This window comes from Channa argus, chromosome 6 (genome assembly GCF_033026475.1).
Source record: "Channa argus isolate prfri chromosome 6, Channa argus male v1.0, whole genome shotgun sequence".
Taxonomy (NCBI): Eukaryota; Metazoa; Chordata; class Actinopteri; order Anabantiformes; family Channidae; genus Channa; species Channa argus.
The window spans coordinates 5,158,121-5,185,043 of NC_090202.1; the positions used below are offsets into that span (position 1 = coordinate 5,158,121).

At 38.7% G+C, this 26,923-nt stretch overlaps 1 protein-coding gene and 1 long non-coding RNA gene across 5 annotated transcripts; both read right to left on the reverse strand.

Moving 5' to 3' along the window:
* Positions 1 to 75: 75 nt before the first annotated feature.
* Positions 76 to 6,818, reverse strand: usf1 (upstream transcription factor 1). 4 transcript variants are annotated; one of them, XM_067506345.1, is made up of 11 exons: positions 6,681 to 6,818; positions 5,971 to 6,032; positions 5,794 to 5,843; positions 5,464 to 5,576; positions 4,975 to 5,088; positions 4,386 to 4,524; positions 3,871 to 3,958; positions 3,697 to 3,755; positions 3,492 to 3,586; positions 1,285 to 1,413; positions 76 to 891 (listed from the first exon to the last, which is right to left on the reverse strand). In XM_067506345.1, the coding sequence occupies exons 2-11, from the start codon at positions 5,976 to 5,978 to the stop codon at positions 802 to 804; spliced, it is 885 nt and encodes a 294-aa protein (XP_067362446.1). In that variant the 5' UTR covers positions 5,979 to 6,032; positions 6,681 to 6,818; the 3' UTR covers positions 76 to 801. The 4 variants fall into 4 exon arrangements, with proteins under 4 accessions (XP_067362446.1, XP_067362443.1, XP_067362445.1 ...); XM_067506342.1 differs by having other exon boundaries at positions 4,386 to 4,539; positions 6,681 to 6,809; XM_067506344.1 differs by lacking the exon at positions 6,681 to 6,818 and adding an exon at positions 6,485 to 6,655 and having other exon boundaries at positions 4,386 to 4,539.
* Positions 6,819 to 10,537: 3,719 nt separating this feature from the next.
* LOC137128408 (uncharacterized) lies at positions 10,538 to 18,260 on the reverse strand. Its single transcript, XR_010914560.1, has 5 exons — positions 18,190 to 18,260; positions 17,649 to 17,698; positions 13,576 to 13,648; positions 13,246 to 13,469; positions 10,538 to 11,959 (listed from the first exon to the last, which is right to left on the reverse strand). It is a non-coding gene; the product is annotated as an uncharacterized lncRNA (long non-coding RNA).
* Between the last annotated feature and the right edge of the window lie 8,663 nt (positions 18,261 to 26,923).

The following is a 26,923-nucleotide window of genomic DNA, read 5'->3' on the forward strand; positions in this document are numbered from 1 at the left end:
TTCGCTCTACTTAACTGTACAATCGATCCAGGTCTGTCTCTCTGTCTCTCACACACACATGACAGGTCTACATGCTTTAACCAATTTACCAAGTTTAATAAACAGAACTGAAAGTGGTTGATGACATACACTATATAAGTAGATTTTTAATATAAAGACATACATTGCCTACCTAGTAATGCAATGCTTACCAATTATTTTCTATTTAGTCTATTACATTGTTGCAATGTAATCATTGTCCTCAGTGAAGCTTCATGAAAAAACATATAAAAATACAAAGCAAAAACAGCTGAACTATGAACTGGATTACAAACGTATCAACTGGTCAGAGTATTATTAATAAAAGAGGAAAATAAGTCGGAGCATAACATGATTGCATTTGATACAGAGACTGAGAAAAAGAACCTGACATGAAAAATGTTTTAGAGCTTACTCTACTGGAAGTTAAATTAACAATCGTCTTCGTGGAGGAAGGCATTCAATGAGAGCTTTGCTAAACTGATTTGACTTAAACTCAAGATGATGCAGTTTTTTTTTTTTTACGTCCTTTTCAGATATATCGGGCTATTATGATTGGATTATAGTCACCAAGCAAAGGATTTCCATTTTGTAGAAAGCTTCAAATGTAATATTTTGGCTTGTCATTTAGCCCAGAAGCAGGATCTGAGAATTAATGACAAAATCCAATTATTTTCTGGTATTTCATGCACACTTGATGACAAATGAAGTATCTCAAAGCCTTTCAAGTACTCTTTTGGGCCATATGTGGTTGTCTTCAAATACTAGTTGGAACCCTTTTTCTCACTGGGGTTCTGTGCTGGATGACCCAACAATACCATGCTGTCGCAGAAGGTTCCTCAGGATCTGATTCTTGGACTTCCAGTCTTCCACCTGAGCAACAGCAACATGGAAAATACATTAGGAATATAAAATAAATAATTCTTACAAGGAACTCTATGACCATAACAAAGTCATGTTTTACTGTCAAATAATATCTTGAAAGTGCAGCCTTATGTATTGTAAATATAATAAAATCAATATTGTTGGGTTTTTGTTAGACTAAACATTTGTAGTCATAATGTCAGGCTTTATAAAAGTGTCAATTATTCAGTAATCTGATTATTAGAGCACATTTTTACTCTAACAAAAACAAAATACAGGGGAGAACGTTATATTATTGACAATTGTTTATTAGACTATTAATGATCTAAAAGTTACCCCTTTCAAATTATACAACAAAATTCATGAAACTTCAGTGGTAGCACACAACACATGCTAACGTACTTCCTGTCTGAGTAGCTGGTTGTCGATCCTAAGACGATCAAGAGAGCTGATATTTTCCCCCAGCTTCAAGTTGCTCTGTCTGAGTTCCTTGATGTACTCACAGGCTTTAGACAAGATTCCTCCTTTACTCTGGAACAAACAAAACAGAAAATGTAATAATTTACAAGAAAAATATATAATATATAATGTGACATGGGTCTCATTTAAAGACATTTTCATATTCACCTACATTTCTCTGATATTTCTCAGTGAGTCTTGCTAATACAGTTGTTCCAAATAACAGTCTCCAGCCTTCTTAACTGCACAAACTTGTGATAAGCTGGTTTCAGACTTATTAGTGACACCTGTTCATGAGGAGCTTGATTTGAGATTTGATCATTAAGATTATAAATACCCATTTTGCCATATAAGGCAGCCTATCCAGTTTTGTTTTGGGGAGAGTTTCACAGTTTAGGCACTGGCACCCTTTTAGAGTTAATTATTACTAGTTAGAAATGTAGAGGATGTGGTGGCTCAATGGGTAGAGCATCGGGTTAGGATGCAGGAGGCCAAGGGATTGAATGCCACCCCACCAGGTGTGGCTCCGCCCAGCCATCAAGGGCTAACTTGGTGCTGGTCTGAGCTTGGATAAACTGGGAGGGTTGCATCAGGAAGGCCATCTGGAGTAAAAAATCCAAGTCACATCAACGTGCGGAACATGTGGCTTTGTGATCACCCCTGAAGGGACAAGCCAAAGCTGTTGATCATTATTACTGGTTAGTAGGGTGACCTTCGCTCAAAAACCAAAGTAACAATATTTACTTTTCTAGTGCCGTTAGTCACTGTGAGTCTATGTCATGGGAGGCTTTGACAGCACTGCTCCACAATAAAAGTGTGTGTGTGTGTGAGAGTCATATAAATTTATATACACACATACACACACCTGTCAAATAATTAGAATATCTTCACATAGTTGATGTATTTCACTAATTCCATTCAAGAAGTGAAACTTGTCTAATGTATACATTCATTCCAAACTGACTGATATATTTCAAGTGTTTATTTATTTAAATTTGGATGATTATAACTGACAACTAATGAAAACCCCAAATTCAGTCTCTCAGAAAATTTGAATATTACGTAAGACCAATACAAAGAAAGGATTTTTATAAATCTTGGCCAACTGAAAAGTATGACAATGAAAAGTATGAGCATGTACAGCACTCAATACTTAGTTGGGCTCCTTTTGCCTGAAGTACTGCAGCAATGCGGCATGGAGTCGATCAGTCCGTGGCACTGCTCAGGTGTTATGAGAGCCCAGGTTGCTGCGATAGTGGCCTTCAGCTCTCCTGCATTGTTGGGTCTGTCATATCGCATCTTCCTCTTCACAATGCCCCATAGATTTTTCTATGGGGTTAAAGTCAGGCGAGTTTTCTGCCCAATCAAGAACAGGGATACCATGGTCCTTAAACCAGGTACTGCTAGATTTGGCACTGTGGGCAGGTGCCAAGTCCTGTTGGAAAATGAAATCTGCATCTCCATAAAGTTGTTCAGCAGCAGGAATCATGAACTGCTGTAAAACCTCCTGGTAAACAGCTGCATTGACCTTGGACCTTCAGAAAACACAGTGGAGCAACACCAGCAGATGACACAGCACCAAACCATCACTGACTGTGGTAACTTTACACTGGACCTCAAGCAACGTGGATTCTGTGCCTCTCCTCTCTTCCTCAAGAGACTGGGACCCTGATTTCCAAAGGAAATGCAAAATGTTCTTTCATCAGAGAACATAACTTTGGACCACTCGGCAGGAGTCCAGTCCTTTTAGTCTTTAGCCCAGGCGAGACGCTTCTGATGCTGTCAGTTGTTCAAGAGCGGCTTGACACTAGGAATGCGACAGCTGAAACCCATCAAACCCGTCTTGCATACGTCTGTGTGTAGTGGTTCTTGAAGCACTGACTCCAGCTGCAGTCCACTCTTTGTGAATCTTCCCCACATTTTATTGCTCGTACACTTTTTCTACCACATCTTTTCCTTCCCTTCGCCTCTATTAATTTGCTTGGATACAGAGCTCAGTGAACAGCCAGCCTCTTTTGCAATGACCTTTTGTGTCTTTCCCTTCTTGTTCTGAATTTGGGGTTTTCATTAGTTGTCAGTCAAAATCATCAAAATTAAAAGAAAATTTCACTTTCACATTGCCATTTCACAATGAATTCTCTTTAACTGACCTGTCCAGTCTTGGTATAGTCAACGTTACAGTCTGGAATGGCCTTTGACAGCTGCACAATCCAGTTGTTGATCTTGTCTCTGCGCCGGCGCTCAACTATTGAAACAACATTAGAACTTAAGACTTGAACTTTTATCATTTATATCAATTCAGATATTTTTAGCAAATGCATTTTTTATTTCTAACTTCTCACATAGAGGTCTGACCTTCATTGTGCTGGGCTCGCCGCTTCTCATCTCTGGATGCCCGAGGAGCCTCTTGCTTTCTAGAAAACAGATTAGAACAAAGATATTAAGTTAGCTTAACTTGCTAGATGTAGACAACCTTCTAGCTAAAACTGATTACTTTAAATTAGATGGACTAAATTTTGATGTAATTACGCTATGTATGGCTGGGTGCGAGGCGCGATTGTCCTTTGATTGGATGCTGTCAAAACTTCCTGGGGTGACATCATGACATAGAGCTGCCCTGTGAAACAAGATGTTTATGTCAGCTGCACAGAATAATTAAACTAATACTATTAATATTTCATGTGTCACAAAGCCTTAAAAAACACTAATTTTCCCAAACTTATTGTTAAAGAAGTTGCATATCATTATTTTTTCTGTAATAATAATATAAGGGGTTTTGACATTTCAAAACTCCCTAACAGCCCTTTAAAGTTGTGAGGACCAGTCAAAATGTCCTGACAGCAATGATACTGATTAAGCCTGATACTGATTTTAAATTCTGCCTACAGAATAAACACACATTTTAGCTTGATTACTACATACAAAACAGCTTTAAAAAGGACGAAAAACAGTTTACATTTGGTTATTTGATTTTTGATATATATATTAGATGTTAAATTGTTAAAACGGTTTTAGACATTTCTGTATGTGTGTGCAGTAATTACCTGTGGGAGTAGTCTGGCCCAGCAGTGTGTCAGAGGCCTGCACTGTTGTCACCATGGTGCCAGTTGTGGCATCTGCTATGGTGGCGGGGTAGTATGTGTATTGTGTCTCAGCGCTGCCATCTCCCTCCAAGCCCTCTGGCTGAGAAAACACAGCCTGAAGTTGAAGAGATGTGAATTCTGCTGTTAGTGTTGTATTGTACTGATTAGCTCCTAATAATAAAACGAGTAATCAAACCGATCCAGTATTTAAACAGGCACCTATGGGTCTGGACAGGCAAAAACTAAATAAGTACTATTAAGTATTACAATCAGCTAAAATCAAGTGTAGTTTATAACTTTAAAGGTTTTTACCAGAAATGTTTCAATGCAAGCTATAAAACAGGATAACCTTTACAAATTCTACACTGGAAAATCCACAGCAAGAAAATAAAAAGAAAAAAAAAGAAAAAGAAAATGAGCGGAACAATAAAGTCCCAATTAAAAATTGAATCCAATATAAAAATTACACTTAAACACAAACTGCAGGTGCGTGAATGGAACTGTGGATTTGGTTATGCATGTTCTTACAGGTAGCCAGTGTTGTTCTCACCTGTGTGACAGTCTGCGAGGTTGCAGGGAAACCAGTGACAAGGCTGACTGCTGCAGCTCCATCTGTCTGAGTCTCCAACTGGCCATCTGACACCTGGATCACTCTGTAAGTCACCTGCAGTGTAACATGTTACACTAAGTAGTCAGTGCCTGATTTCAACTAAAGTAACATATAAAATATGCAGAGTACACAAAAACATAAAATCTTTAAATAAAATGGGTTCGGAATACCGAGACACCGTGACATTCTGATTGGCACAAGAATATGAAGTATACGCATAGCAAACAGAAATATTGATTTTATTTTCAGTGCAAATTCCAGTTAACTTCTGTAGTTTCCATTACAATCTATTGCTTCAGATACTTTATTCTGCTCACAAAGAAAAAAAATGCTCATTTTGGATCAAGCCGCTGTCACTGAGAGACAGATGTTCTGGGTAATTAACGCCAATGTTTTGTTTGCCAGATTATTTTCAAGACTTCTTCCTACCTGTCCACCTGCTCCTTCTGTCTTGAAGAGATATTTAATGGGTTGGTCAGTGAAAGTGGCAGCAGACTGAATGGTGGCAATAGCTGCTGGATCCTCTGCAGTAGCAACAGAACCTGAAGGCACAAAGCCGCATACAACTTGGTTGGTAGCTCAGGCATCCTACAAAACCATGTGGATTCAGGTACACGTGTACAAGGTAGTGTAGAAAAACAAACTGGACTAAGGCAAGTAGAAAAAGATTTCATGGTTACAATATTTAAGTATCGACACAGGCCTTTAAACTGTTTCACTGCATAACATTCGCTAATATTACAAGGTTTTTCGTTTTACCTTCCTCGCTGACGGTAACACTCCCATCTGGTTCAGGGCTTTTCTGTTGACTGTACACATCAACAAATTTAGGACAGCAGTCATATTGTTGTTCAGTTAGTTAAAGAATCGTCATAGTGATCAGTGGACTGTTGTTATTAGTAGCGAATGGCACATGAAGCCAAAATCCCAACTCACCCCTTCATTTCTGCCGACAGTCTTGGACGAGTAGACCGTCTTCACTCGCTCCCACAGCCAGACTGTGACACAAGTTCATAAGTTTAACAAAAAAGGAAGAAAACTATTTGGCCCAACCTACAGTTTATGAACTATTTGCATGACTTTTAAAGACAACGGCCTTCAAAGCAGAAGATTAACCCTCAAATGCTGTTACAAATTGGGTGGTGGTAGCTTAGCTAGCTATAAGAAAGCTCACTGAGCGAATGTTACTTTGGGTGAAAACGGAAACTGAAGCTTTTCGCCTTAACAATTAAAGCGCGGCCATTTATGTGTGAGGAACAGCGATATGTTCGAAGCGCATTTTGCCTTGACACTCAACTTCGTTTTGGTCTCTCTCTCTCTTTACTCCCTTATTTTTCTCCTTGTGTGTGTTTGTATGCGTGTGCGCGCACACCCAAAGCAGGCAGATTTTATTTTGGCAATCTCAGCGGAAATCAAATTCTTATTGAGTCTTGAACGACAACCGCCGTACCTTTCTGTTACCACTCGGCCCCAGAGGTTTTTACAGATGTTTAACAAAACACTCTCCTCTCCACTAGTTTAGTGCAATCGGTATCCGAAGCACTTAATAAATACGACGATAAATTCCAGTAAAAAAATGCAACATTTTTCATACGATGTTCAAATATGTCTAGTGTATTCTTGACTAAACAAAAAAATCTACTTACGTCGCAATGGTCCCTCCTCCGATATTTGTCAACAGAGCTGCCTCTGTGACGGCTGTACGCATGCGCTACAGGAAATAAAGACAGCCGGTTCCAGATCAGTCGATAACAGAAAAATACGAATATTACACAATAAAGCGATTTTTATATAGCGTAATAGTATTTGCCAGCATTAATTACTCAAAGCATCTTAGTGACACCTGCTGGTTAACCGATTTAAAAGAAACGAAAGTGCCCGTCTTGTTAGCGAAAATGTGTTGTTGTCTCGTTTTTTAAATTAACTGAATTTATTCTAATTAATTGTAACGTTATTTTTTGGCATAACCGCCAGATTAGATGCATGTCTTCAAAGTTGAAAAGATGTTATCCGGATCACACCAGAGTTACAACAGGAAATACAGACAGGTTACAACATAGCCGACAGGGTTCAGTGTTGAGGACAGCATCGAGGTGGGATTGTGACAGCATTTATGTCAGAAATTCAGCACAATATTGGCATTAATATTCATATGTAGCTATAGGCGATGACATAAGTACACCTCAGATGGAAAACAATATACCTCACAAAAGAAAAATCACCAATGATTTGACTATCACGGTGATTTACGTCACCGAAGTATATATAGTAGTCTGCTATTCGCCAATCTGAAGCTGCTTTTATCATTTTAACTATTAACCTGTGGTGAACGTATTTGACAGAAAGAAAGAAAGAAAGAGAAAATGTCAGACTAGAGGGAAAAAAAACACTGGACAGCGCCCGTGGGTTGATCCCGCTGAGGAATGGAACCACGTAATCAAATAGATTTGAGGAGGAAGTAACCACTGAGCTAAACCAGCGCGTCTGTAAGACGAAGAAAATACCCTTATCAAGGTTTAACAGCTTTCTAAATTTTGATTTTATTCTACTTTTTTAAAAAAGCTTCCTTCAAAGGATTGTGGTGGAGTTTTGAGAAAAAGTACTGTAAGGTACAAGTTATTATTGATCTTTAACATCACCTGATGTTAAAAATAGTTACATATACATTTGAGATGAGTATCTTACAAGCGACAGGAACGTGCTTGTAATTGTAAACTTTAAGTTAGAAGCACAGTACAAACTTCAAAATGTTCAGCCTATAAAGCATATTACTGCTTGTATACGACTTTTTAAATGTCTTGTATAGTTTTTATACTTTAAAACATTATTTCTTGCTTGACGTCATTTATGACACAATCAATATACTTTCTGAAGGTTTTGAAGTTTGAACTGGCACAAACGTCAAAGGCAATAATCTGATGTCATGAATTGAAAAAAGTATACAAAATATTTAAAACTCATATACAAGCAACAATTTCCTTTCTAAGCTGAACGTTTTGAAGTTTGAACGTGTTTCTAGCTGAAAGCATGCCAAAGTAGTTGGGCTCCAAATACATTTGGAAGATGGAAGAGAATATAATAAAAAAGAAAATGCACTGTGAATGCTTCAAGAAAAGTTGAAAAAACTGAACTGTTTTTGGTGAAATAGCTGAAGCTTTTCCTGAAAGCCGAATTGAAGGTGAACAATTTAAAAATAGCTGAAAGTTTTGCTTTTGCTGAAATAGCTAAAACAAATAAAAAAATGAAAAACATATTAAAAATTCCTGGAAGCTGTAGAAATGTAATAGCTGTGCAAAGTTATAGAGAGAACCCAACAATTCCCCCTGGAGCAAGCCCTAGGGAACAGTGGAGAGGAAAAACTCCCTTTAAAGGAAGAAACCTCCAGCAGAACCATGCTCTGCATAAGCAGCCATCTGCCTTGACCAGTTTTGGGTGAGTGGAAAGTGAGAAGAGAAAAGAAAAACAGCAACAAAAGCAACAACAAAACATCGGGCAGGTTGGTCTGACCGGTACCTGCACGCTGGAAAACACACAACTTCAAAGCCCAGGGACACCTTCAGAGAGGGACAGAGAGAGGGGGACAGAGTAGGAGAAAGACAACTACGTGAGAAAACACACAGAGTTAATGTCATACAGTAGTGACAATTGTGGGGTGAGAGGAGAGTAGAGAGGGACAAGAGGAGGGGGGTCCCCCAGCAGTCTAAGCCTATGGCAGCATAACTAGACATAAAAGTAGAGAGGGTGTCTGTTTCCCGACTCAGAACTTGGAGTCGGTTCCACAGGAGAGGAGCTTGATAGCTAAAGGCTCTGCCTCCCATTCTACCTTTGGGAAATTCTGGGAACCACAAGTAGGCCTGCATTCTGAGATCTAAGTAGTCTACTTGGATGATATGGTGCTATGAGGTCTTCTATATATGCAACGAATCCTGCATCAGTTAAGCCACGGAAGTAGTGGTGCAGACTCCCGAGACCACAAGAACAGAGAGGGGCTGTAACATCTCGAGCTGCAAAGGCCCTTTAACCTCAACACAGCAAAATGGAAAGATGGTCCTTGTCAGAGAGAACCATGAGAGGTTTGGTGCTAGTATGAAAGAAATGACTGTACTGCTGTTTGCATGGAAGCAATAAGATTAAATTCCATTCAGAGGCAGGATTACTCGTGTCCAGTTGTCCAATAATTATCCACAACAGAGGTCTTTGAATGATAAAAAACTGAGCATTTTTTGAATTCCACATTCCATAATTGAGCTGATGACAAAATAATTCCACAGAACACAGTAAGAAACCGTTTACCACCACGGCCAAACACACAGTTTTCCACTACTAACTTTTGGCTTTCGTCTGTTCACTGCCCGGGGACCTTCTGAATACGTCTTCATTTGAATTTTGTCCCTCCAAACAAGGTAAAAAGCTTTTCTCATGTGATTTCTTTATGTTGGAAACAGCAGCTGCACTTGAGAAAACAAAGTCAACACAATTTCTCTGGTAGCTGTTGTGGTGATCATGTGATATGATCGACAGCTCCAAACATCTGTTTTTTCACTTGTTTCTAGTGTAAACAAAGACCTCTGGACCTAAGCGGAGTCTTTAAAGTGCTCAGGAACCACTACATAGGAACCTCCGTAAGCTCCAGTCGACCTTGTTGGCTGGAAAGAGTCAGTAGCACCTCAGAGTCCCTTCTTCACTGCACTAACTCATCTGTTTCAGATCATCATGACGCAGCTGGTGGAGTCAGCCATCAAAATCCATTCAGTGGGAGTTTCCACCGAGACATCAAATCCCAGAATGTGCTAATCCAAACCACCCCGATGGCCTTTCGGGGGCGTCTCATTGACTTTGGTTGTGGCTGCATGTTGAGCAAGAGACCGTTCCACCACTTTTCTGTTACAATGTCTGTCTCCTGCTATTCCTTCATTTGTTGTTCTCTCAAGTGAGGACATTTGCTCCAATCTTGGCTGTCTCTCATCTCATGTCCCTCGTCTCTTTCTGCCCCCATCCATCTTGTGTATTACGGGAACTGAAGCGTATGCTCCTCCTGAGTTTTCCAGGTATGAAAGGTACAAGGCCAGCCCCACCACCGCCTGGCAGCTGGGGGCAGGATTATACGAAATAACAGATTGATATAGAAGGTTTAACACATCTGAGTTCCTCTCCAGACAAGTTAAATTTAACAAGGACCTGTCTCAAGGTAAGACAAAGCTGATGTCAATCCATCAGCTGCATTTTGGGAGTAAATGTTTTTCCTGCCGTGTTCTAAAAAATCAGTGCAGCTTCCAGACTAATCTATTCTGTGATCTGTCCTCTCTCTGCTCAGAGTTGCCGCATTTGTTGAAGAGGTTTTTGGCTGTTAATGCTAACAACCGAATTACTTTGGAGCAAATGCTGCTGCACCCATGGTTCACCCAAACCTGTGGCACCTACTCTCACCCCCATACACCCTCTGTCAGGGACCGAGCAGGCAGACACAGGACACAGTAATAAACTTGCAAAAGAAAATTGGTTTTATTTCCCAAATGTAACACATACAAAGAAATTTAAATTTACTAACAAAATGTGGGCCCTAAAAGAGGTCAACAAAAGATTGCTAAAATCAAACTATCAAACTGAAATTACAACACAAGTTCTAACGACACCTGAGACAAAACTGACCTCCCTAAGTGACAGACAAGGGGCAACATATATACTCGCTGGCCAAACCAATATGACACACAAGGGGTAGACATAACTGTAACTAGACAAATTATGAACAAACTATAGACAAACAGTTTAGTAACATCATCCAATTACTTAAATATGCAAAAGCAATAACAAAATAATGAACTAATTAAAGCTTATTAACCTCTAAAGAAACATTTTCCCCATATTTTCCCCTCCCTGCTTCAAACTGGGTACTCGTTACAGTCCAGGCCCAGTAGAAAGTATTTAAAGTTGATGCAGGCCTCAATCCAATCTTTTATTTGAATTGCCAAGACCCTCGGACCAGCAGAATGGTAAATCCCGAAAAAGAGAATTTCAATTTAAACTTAATAGCAAGACACTAAACTTCAGGTAAAAGGTAAGTGAAAACATTACTGAACAAACTTAGGGTGTGGCCGAGGTTGTGGCCATCACACCCTCCTTTAGGGCTGAGTCAGAAATCTCACCAATGTATATAAGATGTAAATAAACGTGTTACTTTTGGTGCCTTTAACTGATCTCTGGTATCTTGTGTTGATTAATCTTAGGTTTGATATCAGCTTAGGATCCCACATAATAAAAGTCCACCTAAAGCAGTAATGAATGTGTTCTGAGTTTGTCACACCACAGGAACATCTAAAAAATAAATCTAAATGTTTAATGTTGACCAGTGCCATAACACGTTTAGCATTTTAAGTTTTTTTTTATTCATTCCTTCATCTGCTGGCCATTACCTGAAGACCAAGTCTTTAACACCACAGAGTATATTTAGTTTAACCTGGTGTAATAGTTGCATCATTGTCACAGACTTGTTTTCTTCTCATGGACAATACATACTTTTAAGAATCATCAGGAACCAGTCAGTACTTTATTGTTCTGGGATTTATCAAACACAGTTACACATTGAACCACAGGCTGTATTATAAAGTGTTTCAAAAACACTAACATCCATACATGGTACATGTACCACATTGAAATCATTTGAACTCTTGTCATTTCTCATGTCATAATGGATCTACTGAAATGTGTGTTTTCTCTATTTAAAAGTGCTAATTTAATGTAAAACACATGAATCATGGGTATTAAGGAAATCCACACCAATGATCCACAAGTGGATGACAGCTGATCCCTCCTGCTGCTTAGCTATCTGTAATAAGGAGCCTCCACAGAGACATAATTACAATCCACAATAACGTTTGAGCTCGATGCAGAAGTAGGCCTGTGGTGTCAGTACATGGCTTCAGAGCCTCTGAGGACAAAGATAGAGAGACATTAGCAGCACCCTTTAGGAACTTGATGGAGTCTTTTGTTAGCATAAATCAAAGTGGATCACTTTCAGGTTTTAATTGTTAGAACAGTTGAGAACTGACTGAAAGCGAAACACACTTGGAATATCTTGTTTTCATTCCAGACGCGTTGATACAACACAAGTTGTACTGATTGGGGATTTTTAAACCGGAAATGATATTTTATATTACAATAATACTGTAATTTGCTGACGGTTAACTCAACTCAATAAATTAAGTTTTGAAGTGAGTACCACCACCATTTCCCAGCATGCATTGTATTTTTTCTGCCTTGATGAAAACATTCTTTCACATCTTCATCTTTTTTTTTGATTGTGTTGATCTTTGAGCTTTGCATTCATTTAGATTTAATTCATAGTATTGCACATGTTCACTGTTACTGTGAGCAAACACTATTGTAACATTGTACACAAAAATCACTATCACATCAAAAAAACAAAACAAAAAACAAAACAAAATACTGTATATCACTACATTGGGACAGGAAATGGAATGTATCCTGAATAATATATGTCCTGTACAGTACATGCACTGTATATGTGTTCCTCTTTTGAAATAGAAATGGTTTCTTCAGTCCATTAGGAGGCTACTTGCTGTTTTTTATTACCATCACATAGTATTTTGTGCTCTTTGCTGGGATCAGTCTTCCCATTATGAGTTTGCAGTTGTTGCGTCGGATTATTTTCTTACACATTTTGAATTGGCAGTGCACCTCGGTAAATGTCACAGGAGCTTTGATCATTTATTTTAAGACATAAGGTAAATCTATTCTTCTACTTATCAAACGATCTTTGAATTTGATCACTTTCTTATTACTTTGCCAGTGGAAATGTTTTTCATACGAATATGAAAAACCTTTACAATGCAAAACGAAAGTGAGTACTAATACTTTTAAAATTTTCCCGCTTTAAATAGTGCAGAAGTCCTTATGTCGAGAAACTGGTCTCTTTTTAGCAACTTTGTTGGTGTATTATTGAAGGAATACTGCCCGACCTCAGTAGTTAAAGTTGCAAAAGTTGGTAAAAATCTGAACGACAGTCCCAAGCCCACTAAATCTGGGGAGGGTTGCATGTGGAAGGGCAACTAGTGTAAAACCCTGTGCTGATAACCTTTATCCATGCAGTACTAGGTCAGGATTAACGTGCTGCTGGGCACCAGATGCTAATGACAGTGTAAATGCTCAGCAAGGTAGATATTATCTGATTTCTAAATGAAAAGGAATACTAACTTTTTCCTGCACGTATAGTGTGGTCTATGGTGATATGCTTTTCTTCTCTCCTTTTTCTGCGCATCAGTTGGCAGGTGTAGTTCATGATTTGGCTGGTGTATTGCTGACCATGGTCAAGTAACTTGCACGAATCATCAGATGCATAAAACAGCACGGTCCCATTCCAAGTAATTTTGCAGGTGAATGATGTAGTTTCAGAACAAGCTGCATAAAAGCAGCGTAACCTTTAATGGGATACAAATGTTTTGGTTAATATTTTGAATTCACATTTAATGGCAAAACTTGCAAAAATTGAATTCTGAGTCACATAAATGAGTGTATTGCTTGAACCTGAGTGTTCCATTCTTAGTGATGCAAGGCTCAAAAATGCCAAAATCCCCTTGCTTTGCTGCTGAATTTAAACCTGCAATCAAATGGCATGTTGTTTGTTAAAACCAAGTTATAGTGTATTTAGCATTTTAAGATGGACCCAACAGTTACAACTCTTTTAATTTAAATGTAGCTAAATAGCACAAGTTTAAAGAATGTAAAATTGACTATACCTAAAGGGATAACATATACCTAGTAGTTTCCTGAGACTCCGAAGCTCATAATTAACACAAGTCAATTAACATGCTGCAATGTCTGTAAGACGGAAATAATGAACAATACCTGACTGAAGCGTCTGGCTGCAAACAAAGATGACAAAGTGCCAACAAGATGTTCTGCTTTTACCCTCAGCCAGAAGTTTTTAACTTTTTAGACTTTTAGACTGTTTGTATGGCTGATCGCCTAAACTAGGGCTATTTAACTAAAAGTCTAGGAGGCCCTATCACTTCACAACATCCCCTGTCAACATTCAGACTTTTACCCGTCAAAAAGTTTTTCTTTACAAACTGCTTTCTTTGTAATCATGTAGACATGCATTTTAAAAAGATTTCTGCCAATGCATACCTATTCTAATAAAGACAATATTCTAAAAATTGAGGTAGGCCTGTAACAGAACCAATATTATGAAGAAAAGTCCGTGTCTTAAATGACTACTGGTCTAAATTATTGTACGTAATTCTTTTGTGTGTGATTTTGCATTGAAATTTAGCTGAGACAAATAAATTAATAATTAATCAATGAAGGTCAAATGGGCAGAAACATTAAATAATACACATTACAGTCTAAGCAGAATTTAGTGCAGAAATCTTTCATGTTTGCTGGTCCTTTTTTCTTCCCTGAGATTTTGTCTGCTCTAACTTTTTATACCAAATGTTTGTGCATATTTAGTATTTCAGTATCAATTTTACTAAATTTAAAACAATCCACCTGTTCTCTCACTCATTGTGTTACAGTTACAGTTTCCACACTGTTGCAGCTCTTGCTCTGCTAATTGGCTTCAAGTGATACACTGTCTGTGTAGATACAATGTTTGATCTTGAGGATTAGGGGTAGTTTCTGGGAAAAGGATAGTTTTCCCATTCACATGCACTAATCTGAATTTAACCAGTTACTTCTGCTTTCTTTTAAGCCTTGAAATAATGTTTATCTGGCTGGTCTGCTAGACTGCTGCCCTCTTGATTGGATGAGCAATAAAAAGGACTTTCAAACACAAGCCTATCAAAATATGACTTATTACTTTAATGTTAAAAATGTTCACAGTCCAGACAGAAGCCTTTTTGGGTTTGGTCCCAGAACGAAGTCCCCCAGTGGGTAACCACTGATTTAGACCATGGCTTTCCCCAACCTCAACCACGTGACCCGATTTCCTAACCGACCAATCCCTGAAATCAAGGTCCAACTTCTGCCAAAATAAACAACAGCAAACATGTTTTGTAGGTAACAGATTGAAACTGCATGATGTTTTGTTTTAATAAGAATATGTTCATTTACATATTTGTACAGGTCACAAATATGCTGATACTGAACATATGAATAAAATATTCACAGAAAACATTTAATTTTTCACTATAATATCAGATCTTCCAGTATAAAATCTACTTTTGACAGTGATATTAAACATTTCATGTTATGTTTTTATGTTAAAATTGGGAGCAACTGTGGTTTTATCAAGAAAAGCTTCTTCAGACATATCTTTGATTACCTTAAAAACAAAGCGTAACCACAGTGCTATTGTTAAAGGCAACCACAAGGGTGCACAATCCAATATCTTCTTTTGCCAGTCCCAAGTCTGGATTAATGCAGAAGGTTATGTCAGGAAGGGCATCTGATGCAAAACACATCCCAAATCAAATATGTGACTCATAACTTCCATACTGAATCTGACTTCTATAACGGATCGGTCGCAGCTCGGGTTAACAAAGACCGTCACTGGCCTGTTGACCTTCAGAGTGCCAGTGGAATTTGGGCTACTGTTGGTCGAAAAAAGAGAGGGGAAGGCGTGTACGCAGGCAGAGAGAGAATAGGAAAGCCATGGGGGAAGGACTGAGAGTAGGGATTTGAATGTTGGTACTATGAGAAGGAAGGATAGAGAGTTGGTTGACATGATGCAGAGAAGGAAGGTGAATATACTGTGTGTCCAGGAGACCAGGTGGAAAGGTAGCAAGACTAGAGGTTTAGGAACATGGTTTAAGTTTTTTTTACTGTGGTGTGTATGAAAAGATAAATGGAGTAGGAGTTATTCTGAAAGAGTAGTTTGTAAGGAATTTTCTGGAAAGAGTATCGGATAGGGTGGTGAGTCTGAAGCTGGAAATTGAGGGTGTGATGTTCCATGTAGTTAGTGGTTATACCTCACAGGTAGGATGTGAGTTACAAGAGAAGGAGAAAATCTGGAGTGAGATAGATGAAGTGATGCAGGGCATCCTCAGAGGTAAGAGACTGGTGATTGGTGCAGATTCTATAAGCATGTTTTTGAAGGGAACAGAGGTGATGAGAATGTGTTGAGCAGGTTTGGTCTTCAGGACAAGAACTCAGAAGGACAGATGGTGGTAGACTTTGCAAAGAGGATGGAAATGGCTGTATACAAATAAGACATATAAGAGCGGATAGAAGCACTCAGGTGGACTATATCTTGTGTTGATGTTGTAATCCGAAAGAGATCAGTGACTGTAAAGTATTGGTAGGGGAGAATGTAGCCAGACAAAACAGGATAGTGTTGTGTAAAATGACTCTGGTGGTGAGGAAGATGAAGAGGACTATGGCAGAGCAGAGGACAAAGTGGTGGAAGTTGAAAAAGGAAAAATGTTGTAAAGTTTTCATGTAGAAGATGATACATCAGGAAAGAGGAAAGTCGACAAGGAGGTTAGCTAAGACGAAGTGGACCAGTGAGAAGACTGAGGAGAATAGACAGGTAGATGCAGCATAAGGTGAAGGTAGACGTGTCAAATGGCAAACAAAGACCATATGATGACTTGTATGCTAGATACAGAAAAGTATGTTAGAGTGCTGTAGATGTGACAGAGGAATTCAAGGTGGAGGTGGGTCTGCATCAAGATTGGCTCTGAGTGGAGCGGTGAGGTTACGGGAAGCAGAGGTAAAGAAGATACAGGACTTTAAGTACTTAGGGTCAACGGTTGAACAGCCAAAAGGAAAGGAAGAAGATTGTCAGAGGCAAACCTAGACTCTAAGGGGGCCCCGGGCAAGTAAGCCCATGTAGACCCCCCTGGTTACTAGAATCGTCCTATACGTGGGGAGTTTTGGGGCAAATGTACACTATATTGCCAAAAGTATTCGCTCACCCATCCAAATAAATGAATTCAGGTGCACAAAGCAAGGTCCATAAAGAGATGGATGAGTGAGTTTGGTGTGGAAGAACTTGACTGGCCTGAACAGAGTCCTGACCTCAACCCATCTTCACCTTTGGGATGAATTAGAGCGAAGACTGCGAGCACTGTGTATTATGTATTTCATAAACACACTCCTAAACCTCGTGGAAAGCCTTCCCAGAAGAGTTGAAGCTGTCATAGCTGCAAAGGGCCGACGTCATATTAAACCCTATGGATTAAGAATGGGATGTCACTAAAGTTCATATGGGTCAATATAGTGTATGTACAAATTGGAAAATGTGCCAATATGAGTTGCCTTCAGGTTCCCCTTTTCCAAGAGTTTTGGGAGGACCACAAACATTGGCCTGATTTACCTCTCCTGATGGTCCACCTTTGGCCATTGTTGCCTAAAATGAACCATTGTCACAAATGTGACAATTGAACTTTGAACTACCACCTACCTCAGCCACCTCTTTGAGACTGGTGTTAATAGAAATATAAAGCTTTAGTCAATAAAAAGCCTGTAAATGTAAACTAGTCAGAAGGTATGTTTCCTACAAAACATATCTGTTGCTGTTTACATTATGGACAGTTAAGAAATCTTTTTCTTCAATGTTCTTCTACCTTGTAAAAAGCCTAAACTAACTGCAATCGACCATCTACTGTATTGTAAGTAAAATCGCCTTTGTTTATGATTTGAAGTGAGCTTACCTATGAACAAGAAGAGGATGGACAAAGAGAGGTACATTTTCCTGATCCCACTGTGACATTGGCAGAATACAAAACATGGGTTAGTCACTTGGGCAGGAAAATTAAGCCATCAATCTATTATAATTTCTTTGTTTCAGGTCACTTTATCTTCACATTAGAGAAATATGTCAGTTTGGTCTTTTTGAAATCAAACAAATGTGAAAGTCCTAATAAAGTCAACAGAATACAAAAAAAAAATACACAACCCATGTTTGCCTCTTTGTAGCAACATTGCACCAAGATCATAAGATCACTAAGATGTCATATAGGCTTAAAAAACCCATGAAACCATTAAATGAGATCAAAGACTTGTAATTCACTTTTATGGGAATAGTCATCCATTTCTAAACTCGATAACATGCTACATGCAAGCTGAAAATTGTTCTCTAAGTGAACTAAACTTAATGATCAGAAAGCACCTGTTGTGTTCCACCAGCTCATATCCACTGTTTGAGGAGAATATACAGAGTGTAAAGAGGAGTGGAAAATGTCAGTGTCTTACCGTTGATCAGCTTTTTGTTCTTTTCTCTTCCGTGTCTGGAAACATTAGAGAACAGAAAACAGATACTGGACAGTGTAATGGGCTGGGCAGGGCATAAGAGGGGGAAGCAGCTGAAGGGGAGTTGGGTGGGAGGGTTGGGTGTAATAATGCCTTAAAGTGCTGCTGTACTGTCTTACTGTCTGTGTTCATTTAGGCGATTGCCGTCGTAAACATTGCACAAGTTTCTAATTTTTGCATTGCTACACTAAAGATTTTAAGCTTTAAAATTTTGACACAAACAATATGTTTTAATTTGACAAACCATGGCACCTCTTCACTTCTTGGTAGTGATCACGGTTGACTACAACTGGACTGGTGTATCATTTGGATCATGAAGGTGTTTCACATTAAGATCAGCCTTATTTTGACAGTTCCGAGCAGATTTGAGAAAGAGGAAAGTAGCGTCACACGAGAAAGAAGCCCCTGTTCTAAACTTGACACTTTTAAGTTTACATATTCATTTTAGCTGATCAAATATAGCAAGAAAACAACTTCTGGAGTAAAATGTTATTCTCAAATGAAACACAGAATGTGTTGTTTAGCCACAATGACCGAATTTCAGTTTGGAGGAGTCAAGGTGAGGCATCCGACTCCGAGAACACTGTAGACACAGTAAGCACAGTATTGGTAGCATCAAACTGTTTTGCTGCCTGCAAAGCACAGAGTGGATGGAATAACAAAGATGGACAATATTACAGCAAAACCTCAAACTATTAATCTGATGGTTGAAACTTGGACACACTTAGGTTTTCCAATAGAACAATGACCCCCAAAAGCTGGTTGTGGAATCAATAAAACATGTACTTGGAGATGCCTTCCTAACATCAGCCATGTCAAAAATATGTGAACCATCTTTACAACTCAAGTCTGTGCCACAAAACTAACCAATTTAACTGAGCCTTAAAAAGTCTGACAAGAACAGTGGTCAAATATTCAACAGGGTTCTCCCATAAGTTTGCAGATGGCTGTAAAAAATGTCTGCAAAAGGTGAAACAGCCTTGGACATTTAACTAAATATTAAGTGTGCTGTATGTCTCCATTTTGAGCTATTGTTGTTTTAGAAAACTTTAAACAAATAATTTTTTTTTTTTGCATCTGTAACAGATAATGCCAACAGCCTGTTCAGAGAGGGCAGTGCTGTTATGGCGTATGGTGGCATGACTGCTCATGATGATGATTACACTTAAGCATGTGGTGCCTGCAGCTCATTCATATTTACGCCTATGAATGTTTCATTTAAATCCTCTCGAAAGTTTCTGAGCATTTTAACAATATGGCAGATTTCAAAACGTCAACATAGCAGTCGTTTTATCAGTGTTCCCTTTGCTGGTGCAACTGCATGCTTTTCTTGATCTTGGAAATGGAAATTAAGTGTGTTCTTGGGATAAGTGCATTAGGGCTAATGGATATGAGTTACATTGTTTTCATTTCCTGGAGGTCCCTCCCCAAAGAGAAATAAGGAAACAGACATGCCTTGAAAAGAGGAAGGTGATGCCAGACTTTGAAAAAAGCTTCTTTGAAAATAAATGCAAAACATTATATTCCTATAAGATTTTTATTGTTGCTTTTATTGCTGTTGATAATTTATGGTCAAACTATAATTTCAATAGAAAGTTGGGCCACTTGGTAGATTTCAGTGTTAAGCTTCATTTTGTGGATTTAAACCGATGAAAGATATTGCTTAGTAGATTTCATCACCTCCCAGGTCCCCGAGGGTCAGGACAGACCTTTTATAGACATAGATTCGCGACCTTATGAACTGTCCACTGTGCCAGTGCACCCACTGCACATTTGCCACACAAGTGAACTAGCCATTTGTTTCGTGCATCAAAGGTACGAATGTTTATTTCCAGATCATTATCGCAAAGGTTGTGTTCGCAAGTGTTCAAATCTCTCTTCAAGAAAATGCTGCATATTTGGGTGACTGTGGCGCACGAAGGTAGAGTGGTTGTCCACCAATCTCACAGTTGTTGGTTCAATCCCGGGCTCCTCCGGTCACATGTTGAAGTGTCCTTGAGCAAGACACTGTACCCCAACTTAGTTGCTCCCAGTGAGCCACTCATACACCCCATCGGTGTATGAGTGTGTTTGTGAGTGTGAATGGGTGAATAAGAAGCAGTGTAAAGCGCTTTGAGTGCCAATAGGTAGAAAAGCGCTATATAAGTGCAGATCATTTACCATATTTTAGACAGGAAGCCTCTACATTTTCATTATTGTAATATCCTGTTTAGTAGTAGAAGTCTAACATTTGAGACTTAGATGTTTTTGGATGTCTGTTTCTATTTTAAGGTTTTGAATGGGCTTGCCTCTCCACCATTAAATAATTTTATACATAACTGTGACTTACAATAATGCAGGACTACATTTTGCCAAATGGTGGTGTTGAGGAGCAAAGTCATGGAATACACTGCTAGCTCATATCAGGAACTGTGACAACTGCTCAACCTTTAAAAAAAAAATCCTTCTGGTTTAAAACAGATCAGTCATGTACCCACGTGTTAATTACTTTCTCTGTTTCTCTGTTGCCTGTTCATGGTGGCCTTTTACCTATTGATATTTATGTGTTTACCATTTATTGTAGCTGATCTTTGTGGTTCAGTATTAAAGGTCTACATGTGTAATAATATGTCTGTAAACATTTGGTATGATGACTATTTTGATGGTATCTACCTGCCTTAGGGCGATAAAAAGTGTTCAGTGGCCTGGTGTTTTTTTCTGACCTGTGCAAGATCTCTTTTTTTTTTTTTTTTATGGTGAGGGCAGAATCCTGCTATTATTGTGGGACTAGCATATGGGGGGTTACTGTGGCGATGTGACAGTCCAGTTTTGTAAAAGCCAGACGCATACATGCACTGCTTATTTAAAGGGTAACTTCACCAATTTTCAACATGCTTTCCATTGCTTTAGTTTAGGGTGTAAATGTACATTAATACTTTTAAACCTTCCTCTAACTTTCCTTTATAAAAATATCTCTCTGTTTCAGTATTCTAGGAATATTTCATCATCAGGAGGAGATAGAAAGATCTCACAGAGATCTGTCTACTATTGAACCTGTTTTGGATGCAGCAATGGAGTGTTGTGCACTGCGAAAAAAGAGACGCGTTGAGAAGCGGACGGCGCCCGTGGAGTTAAAGCTAGAACAGCAGGATACAATCCCACGTGCCAGATGTACATCAAGTTTTCAGATGACTTGGGGATGGATGAAGAGGCAGTTGATCTTGGTGGCCCAAGGAGGGAATTTCTGCGATTGCTGATGCTGTCAACAATGTTTGAGGGAATTAACAACAAATTGAACTTGGCCCTGGATCATATTAGCCCTAGTTATGTTACACATTTTGCTGGTTTCAGTAAATCTTATGTTTTTATCCAGCTCTAAGAGAATATTGGTATTTAATCCTTGGTCAAGCTATTGCCGTAAGCTTTGTTCATAGTGGTCCTACACCAGGAGTCTTTTTCCTGCCTAGGTGGTGGCAAATCTTCATTGAAGCCTGTCTTGAAAGACATTATTGATCCTGACTTGTATGAGAAGGTTAAAAAGGTATAAATATTAAAATCTTTACTTCATTTGAAGTCAAGTTATAGGCCCTTTGTAGATTCTTAGTCTTTCACTTGTCACATAGGATTGATTTAGCTGAGCCAATCATAGTTAAGCAAGACAACTGTAGCTCGACAAAGGGAGAGTCAGTTCTTTAGGAAATCATGCTGCCTTGATTAAGCTGGAAGTTCTGGCGTGAATAAATGTAACCAATCATCTGCAGCTAAAGGCAGATAGTTATGTGTCACAGTTCATTGGTGCAAAATTAATACACAAAACTATTTGTTTGCTGAATCAGTTTTTATAACCAAATAGGTCCAATACACATAAGCAACCAGTGTCGCACATAAATAGCATTATTTTGGTACAGCAAAGCATTTTCTTAAATGGAGGCTTCAGATTTAAACTGCTTAAAGTTTTACTGTGATACATGTTGGTTTTTTACAACTCTTGGATTGTTAGGCTGTTTCAAACATTTGTGATTTCATATTTCTTCCTAATCAACTTAAGGAACATTTCCTACTAGTTCTGATTGAGTGGTTGGAAAATTATGTAGATGTAGTGGAAACAAAAAGGTGGAGTTCATCTGTGGAGTCTAGTATGCCCTCAGTTTCCATGAATATAAAGAGATTGTTGAAGTGGAATGATACAACTCGATTCAGCAGGAGGAAAAGGTCAATGATACCCACACATGTGCAAACACGGTTAATGAACAAGAATGTGTTTTGGTTGTTGAAGGTATTTGAAATTAAAGGGGTCAATTAAAATTTTATTAACTTGTGAGTTAGACATCTGCGAAATCCACCTCCAGTCTATTGTTATAGACTGCAACATTAAAATTTTGTAAAGTCGCAGAGTACATTAATACATTAACAGTTTGTGTATTTAAAGAACATGACTTATCAAATAACTAACTGGTATAAAAATATTCACCATAAGTGGTTGGGAGTTTGAACATTGTAAATTCTTCGACGAATCGCACCGGCTCCTCATCTGAAAAAAAGCAGCATCAGGGTATTGTGGGTGATGCGGTGTCTAATATTGGGAGAAGCACGCAGAAGCAGGAGGGAAACAAGCTATCTGTGTAATGTAAAAGACCAATAAAAAGAGCTCCTGTGGGATGTAGGCGTGGCATCGCAGAGCCCAAAACCAGGAAAAAATCTTGTAAAACAGCAAGGATTATGGAAGAGTTAAGAAGAAGATTAATTAAGAAGAAGATTAAGAAGGAACCTGGCCGCAAAAGAGACAGGACCCCACGTAGCACCGGCCTGAAAAGTACTGACATCTTCTAAAATGAACAATGGCTCTGATACACAGCCAGTCACAAGAGTGTGTGAAGAGCGAGCTCGACCTTTTTGCCATGTCCTATACCAAGTATTGAGAAATCCACGTATGTTGAAATTTCACTGCTCTCTACAATCACGTCCAACAGACCTCTGGAATTCTACATTGCCTAGACTTAAATAATACATACCTGTACACCCGTTTCAAAATCACTTACCCCGACGGATCAAATATTGCAAACGGGGCAAACGTTGGACTTGTGAATTATTAGGGAGCGTCCCTTTTTTCACAGGTGGATATAACACTGGGGGACATTCTTATAACACTGTCCTCCAGCACTTATCCATATAGAGGCATTCTGGCACTGCTCACAAACTATGGGAGAGAAATTCTACACACGCAATTCAGTATGTTTTGCATGGACACATCTAATAACATGGACGACCCATCAATAGATGGTGACAAAGAAGGCCTTGCATCAAGGGCTGATTACACCCGAGACAGCTGTTTAGTGGAGTTAAAAGCCCCGATAACGCAGATCTGTTCTTTCAGGAGAAATTATTATTGAACGGAGTTGATATAAAGATAAAATTTAGACAATCAAAAAACTAATTCTGTCTGAATACGTCTACACACTGTTCAATGTCAGTATTGTTTCCACCACTTTATTTATTAAAAAAGTAGCGGTGCCTCCCAGTGGGGGACTGGCCCACAGCTGGGCCCTGCAACACACTAATGCAAAATATGCTATAGACATATAATGTGTGTAAATACCTTTTCAGTAGTAGAGTGTGTTACCATGACAAATTTCATATAGTTCAAATCCCTAAATTTGTCATAATTGCGTTTGTTGACAACAGGGCATTTACAGGGAGCTAAGCCCACAATCCATTTAATTTCCAACATTTATCAATTTATGAGTCTTTATGCTGATAGGATGCTATATCTCTCCAAACCGTTTCAGCCATTGTTTAGTAGGGGCCAGTGCATTGGCAAGAACTATCAGCTGATACAGACAACAGGGAAACACCTAAAAGACAGTTCGCTGGCGATATCATATATATCGGATATAGGATTTTGCTGGAGGCTATACACTATTTTGTTTTAATATGGCTCCAGATCCAGATGCGCTGGTTAAAAGTGGAAATGTCAGACTAAAGCTCGTTTTAGACCGCCTGTCCCTCGCACAGTTACCATTATGGCATATTCTGTGTACGAATCGATTCTGGAAGTGTCTGCAAGAAGACAGATTTTAATGGACTTATATTAGACATCATGAATACTATAGAACTATGGTATTCTTAAAGGTATGACCAGCAAGATTTCATGGGTGTCTTTCCATGCAACCACTTGCGAGAAAATGTTCAATTCCCGCCTGTTATTAACAAGCTTCTTAAACATAATTGTACAGAGGTTTTATATTACTGGCCTTTTCATACAAATCAGTGTCAGGCGGGCTCAAAATATTGGCCATAGCTTTATCTCGTTCATTTTCCGGCGACTGTCTGATAGACCCTGTATTGTGATTGTGGTGATGCTGTTTTAAAGCATCCAGCTGGTTCTGTGGGATCAAATAAATTTTCGGGGCATTCTGCATTACTTCAAAGTAAAATGCGCTCAGCGTGTAACTCTAGTGTAATGAAACTGGGGATGAATGGAACGGCAGCTCCTAAAGGAGCCGGTAAGAATCCCCGGCACTGATTAATTGTTTTTTTCATTTGTAAATGTCCGGCTTTCTTGTTTGCCACTAATCTAATACCAGCTTTGTCTGTCAGCGGTATGTTGCCCCGTAACACGTTCACTGCAATTTCACACAGCGCATTTATAAAGTCAGGCCCGGCATAGTTCACTATGGCTAATCTGACGCTAGGAGGTGCTTTATGTAAAGCATTCAAATTCATTCTAGCGTCATTAAAAGCGTCCAGGAAAAATCTGTTATTACCGGGGAACCGGTAATAACATAATGTGTAAAATAATGTGATTTGGTATTTGTCATGTTCATTTTTAAATAACACTAAATAGATTTTTTTTCTAACCTACTTGATTTACCATGAATAAAAAGATTCTGAACCAGGTACAATCAGCTAAGATTTCTATGATGAACATATGTAGTGAAAACATTTTGTACTTCTACATTGTTCCTGACATGTTCATTAAATCATCTATAATTAGTAGATTTTTCTGGTGTGTGGGGAGAAGCACATCGTCGCATAAAGAGTCTGGCATTCTGTTCAAAAAATGAATTTCTCTTATTCTTAACAACTGGTCATAAAGAGATTGCCAGCATGAATATATGTACACAATATTATCTATACCCTCTAAAATAAGGATTTAACCCCAAAACTATTAAATGTGGATTATTAAATATCAGATCTCTCTCTTCTATACATCTTTATAGTCTTGACTTTATTCTGTAAAGTGCCTTTATTTGACTTTGATGTGAATTGGCGCTATATAATTAAAGTTGAATTGAATAGAACAGTACATTTAAGAAATCCAAAATATTTATCAATGGGAATTCCTAAAGATAACCTGAGGGGTGTCCTACAGGGCATGGTTTTCGGGCTTGCACAGTCGGATACAGACTTGTAAAGTCATAATACCTAATTTTGTCTCCCTGTTCAGCTTTGTGATAAAGCTTCATGGTATTAGTTCGCCCACCAATCAATGCTTGTTGCGGGTCAAGACACCCGGGCCTTGTGTATCCCGCCATAAATTCTTACACTCTGATGTTGTTTTTTTTAAGCGTCTCCCATTCACATTCCCACATCACAACAACATGCACCCTGTGCCGCCTCCTCAAAGCCACAAACTTAGACCAACCTATTAGGGATCTTACGGGCGTGATAACCATCCACAAAATATGGTTTACAGCGTGCCTGTCCTCTATTACATTCTCTAGCCACTGTATGGAGACACTTGAATATGTTTTATGCTGGTTTGTGTAGGCACCATCATATGTCAGAGCTACGGTATCTTTGGGGAGAAAGTGTGTCTTGAACACCCCATGCAGCTGGATGCCAGCGTGGCGAAGCTAAACGGTCAGGGTCAGGACAGATCAGACATGTCTGATGCAGGACTTTCATACAATTCACACCATAGACTCTCAGCTCTTTTTGAAAGTCAAAAATCTCTTCATTGACACATCCATACCATTTTAATAATTAATTAAATTAAATAATAATTAAATTAAAATAATAATTAAAATAATTTAATTAAATAATTAATTTAATTTAATATTTTGTTCTACCTACTTATATTTTAACCCTGCCTGGGCAACCAGGTTACATGTCATAGCCATAAAAACTGACAAGTGGATATGACCCCACATAGTGTTGTTTTTTCATAGATTTATGAGGGAAATTACCTTTTGCAAGTTTATGACTAAACCCTAGTGATTCAGATGTTTTGGATAAACGCATTGGCAGAAAACTGAAACTATTGATCCACCCTGTTTGACCAGTTGCTCTACCACTATGTAAGAATCATCTCCTGAGGCATTGAGTCCAATAAAGGTGTGTCCTTTGTATTTAGGACACCTGTAGCGCTCTGAAAAAAAATCTTTACACACTCAAGACCAGTAGCACACGATTTATCCCCCTCATAATCCATAGCACATACAAAGTTAGCCTGGTGACTGCTATCGTGAATTCGAGTTTCAAAGTCATAAAAAGACATGTAGACATGTTCTGAGACGTTTTTTTAATAGGCTGTATGAAGCAACTATGCGCGTCGTCTCTACTAAGCTTTTTCTGTGTACACAATGTGCACATTTAGCAGGTTTAGCAGTGGTAGGACAAACATGCCTTCCTTTCCTTCTTTCTGAGACGGTATACAACTTCCCACACTGTGCAATATTTTAGCCTATCACAGGGG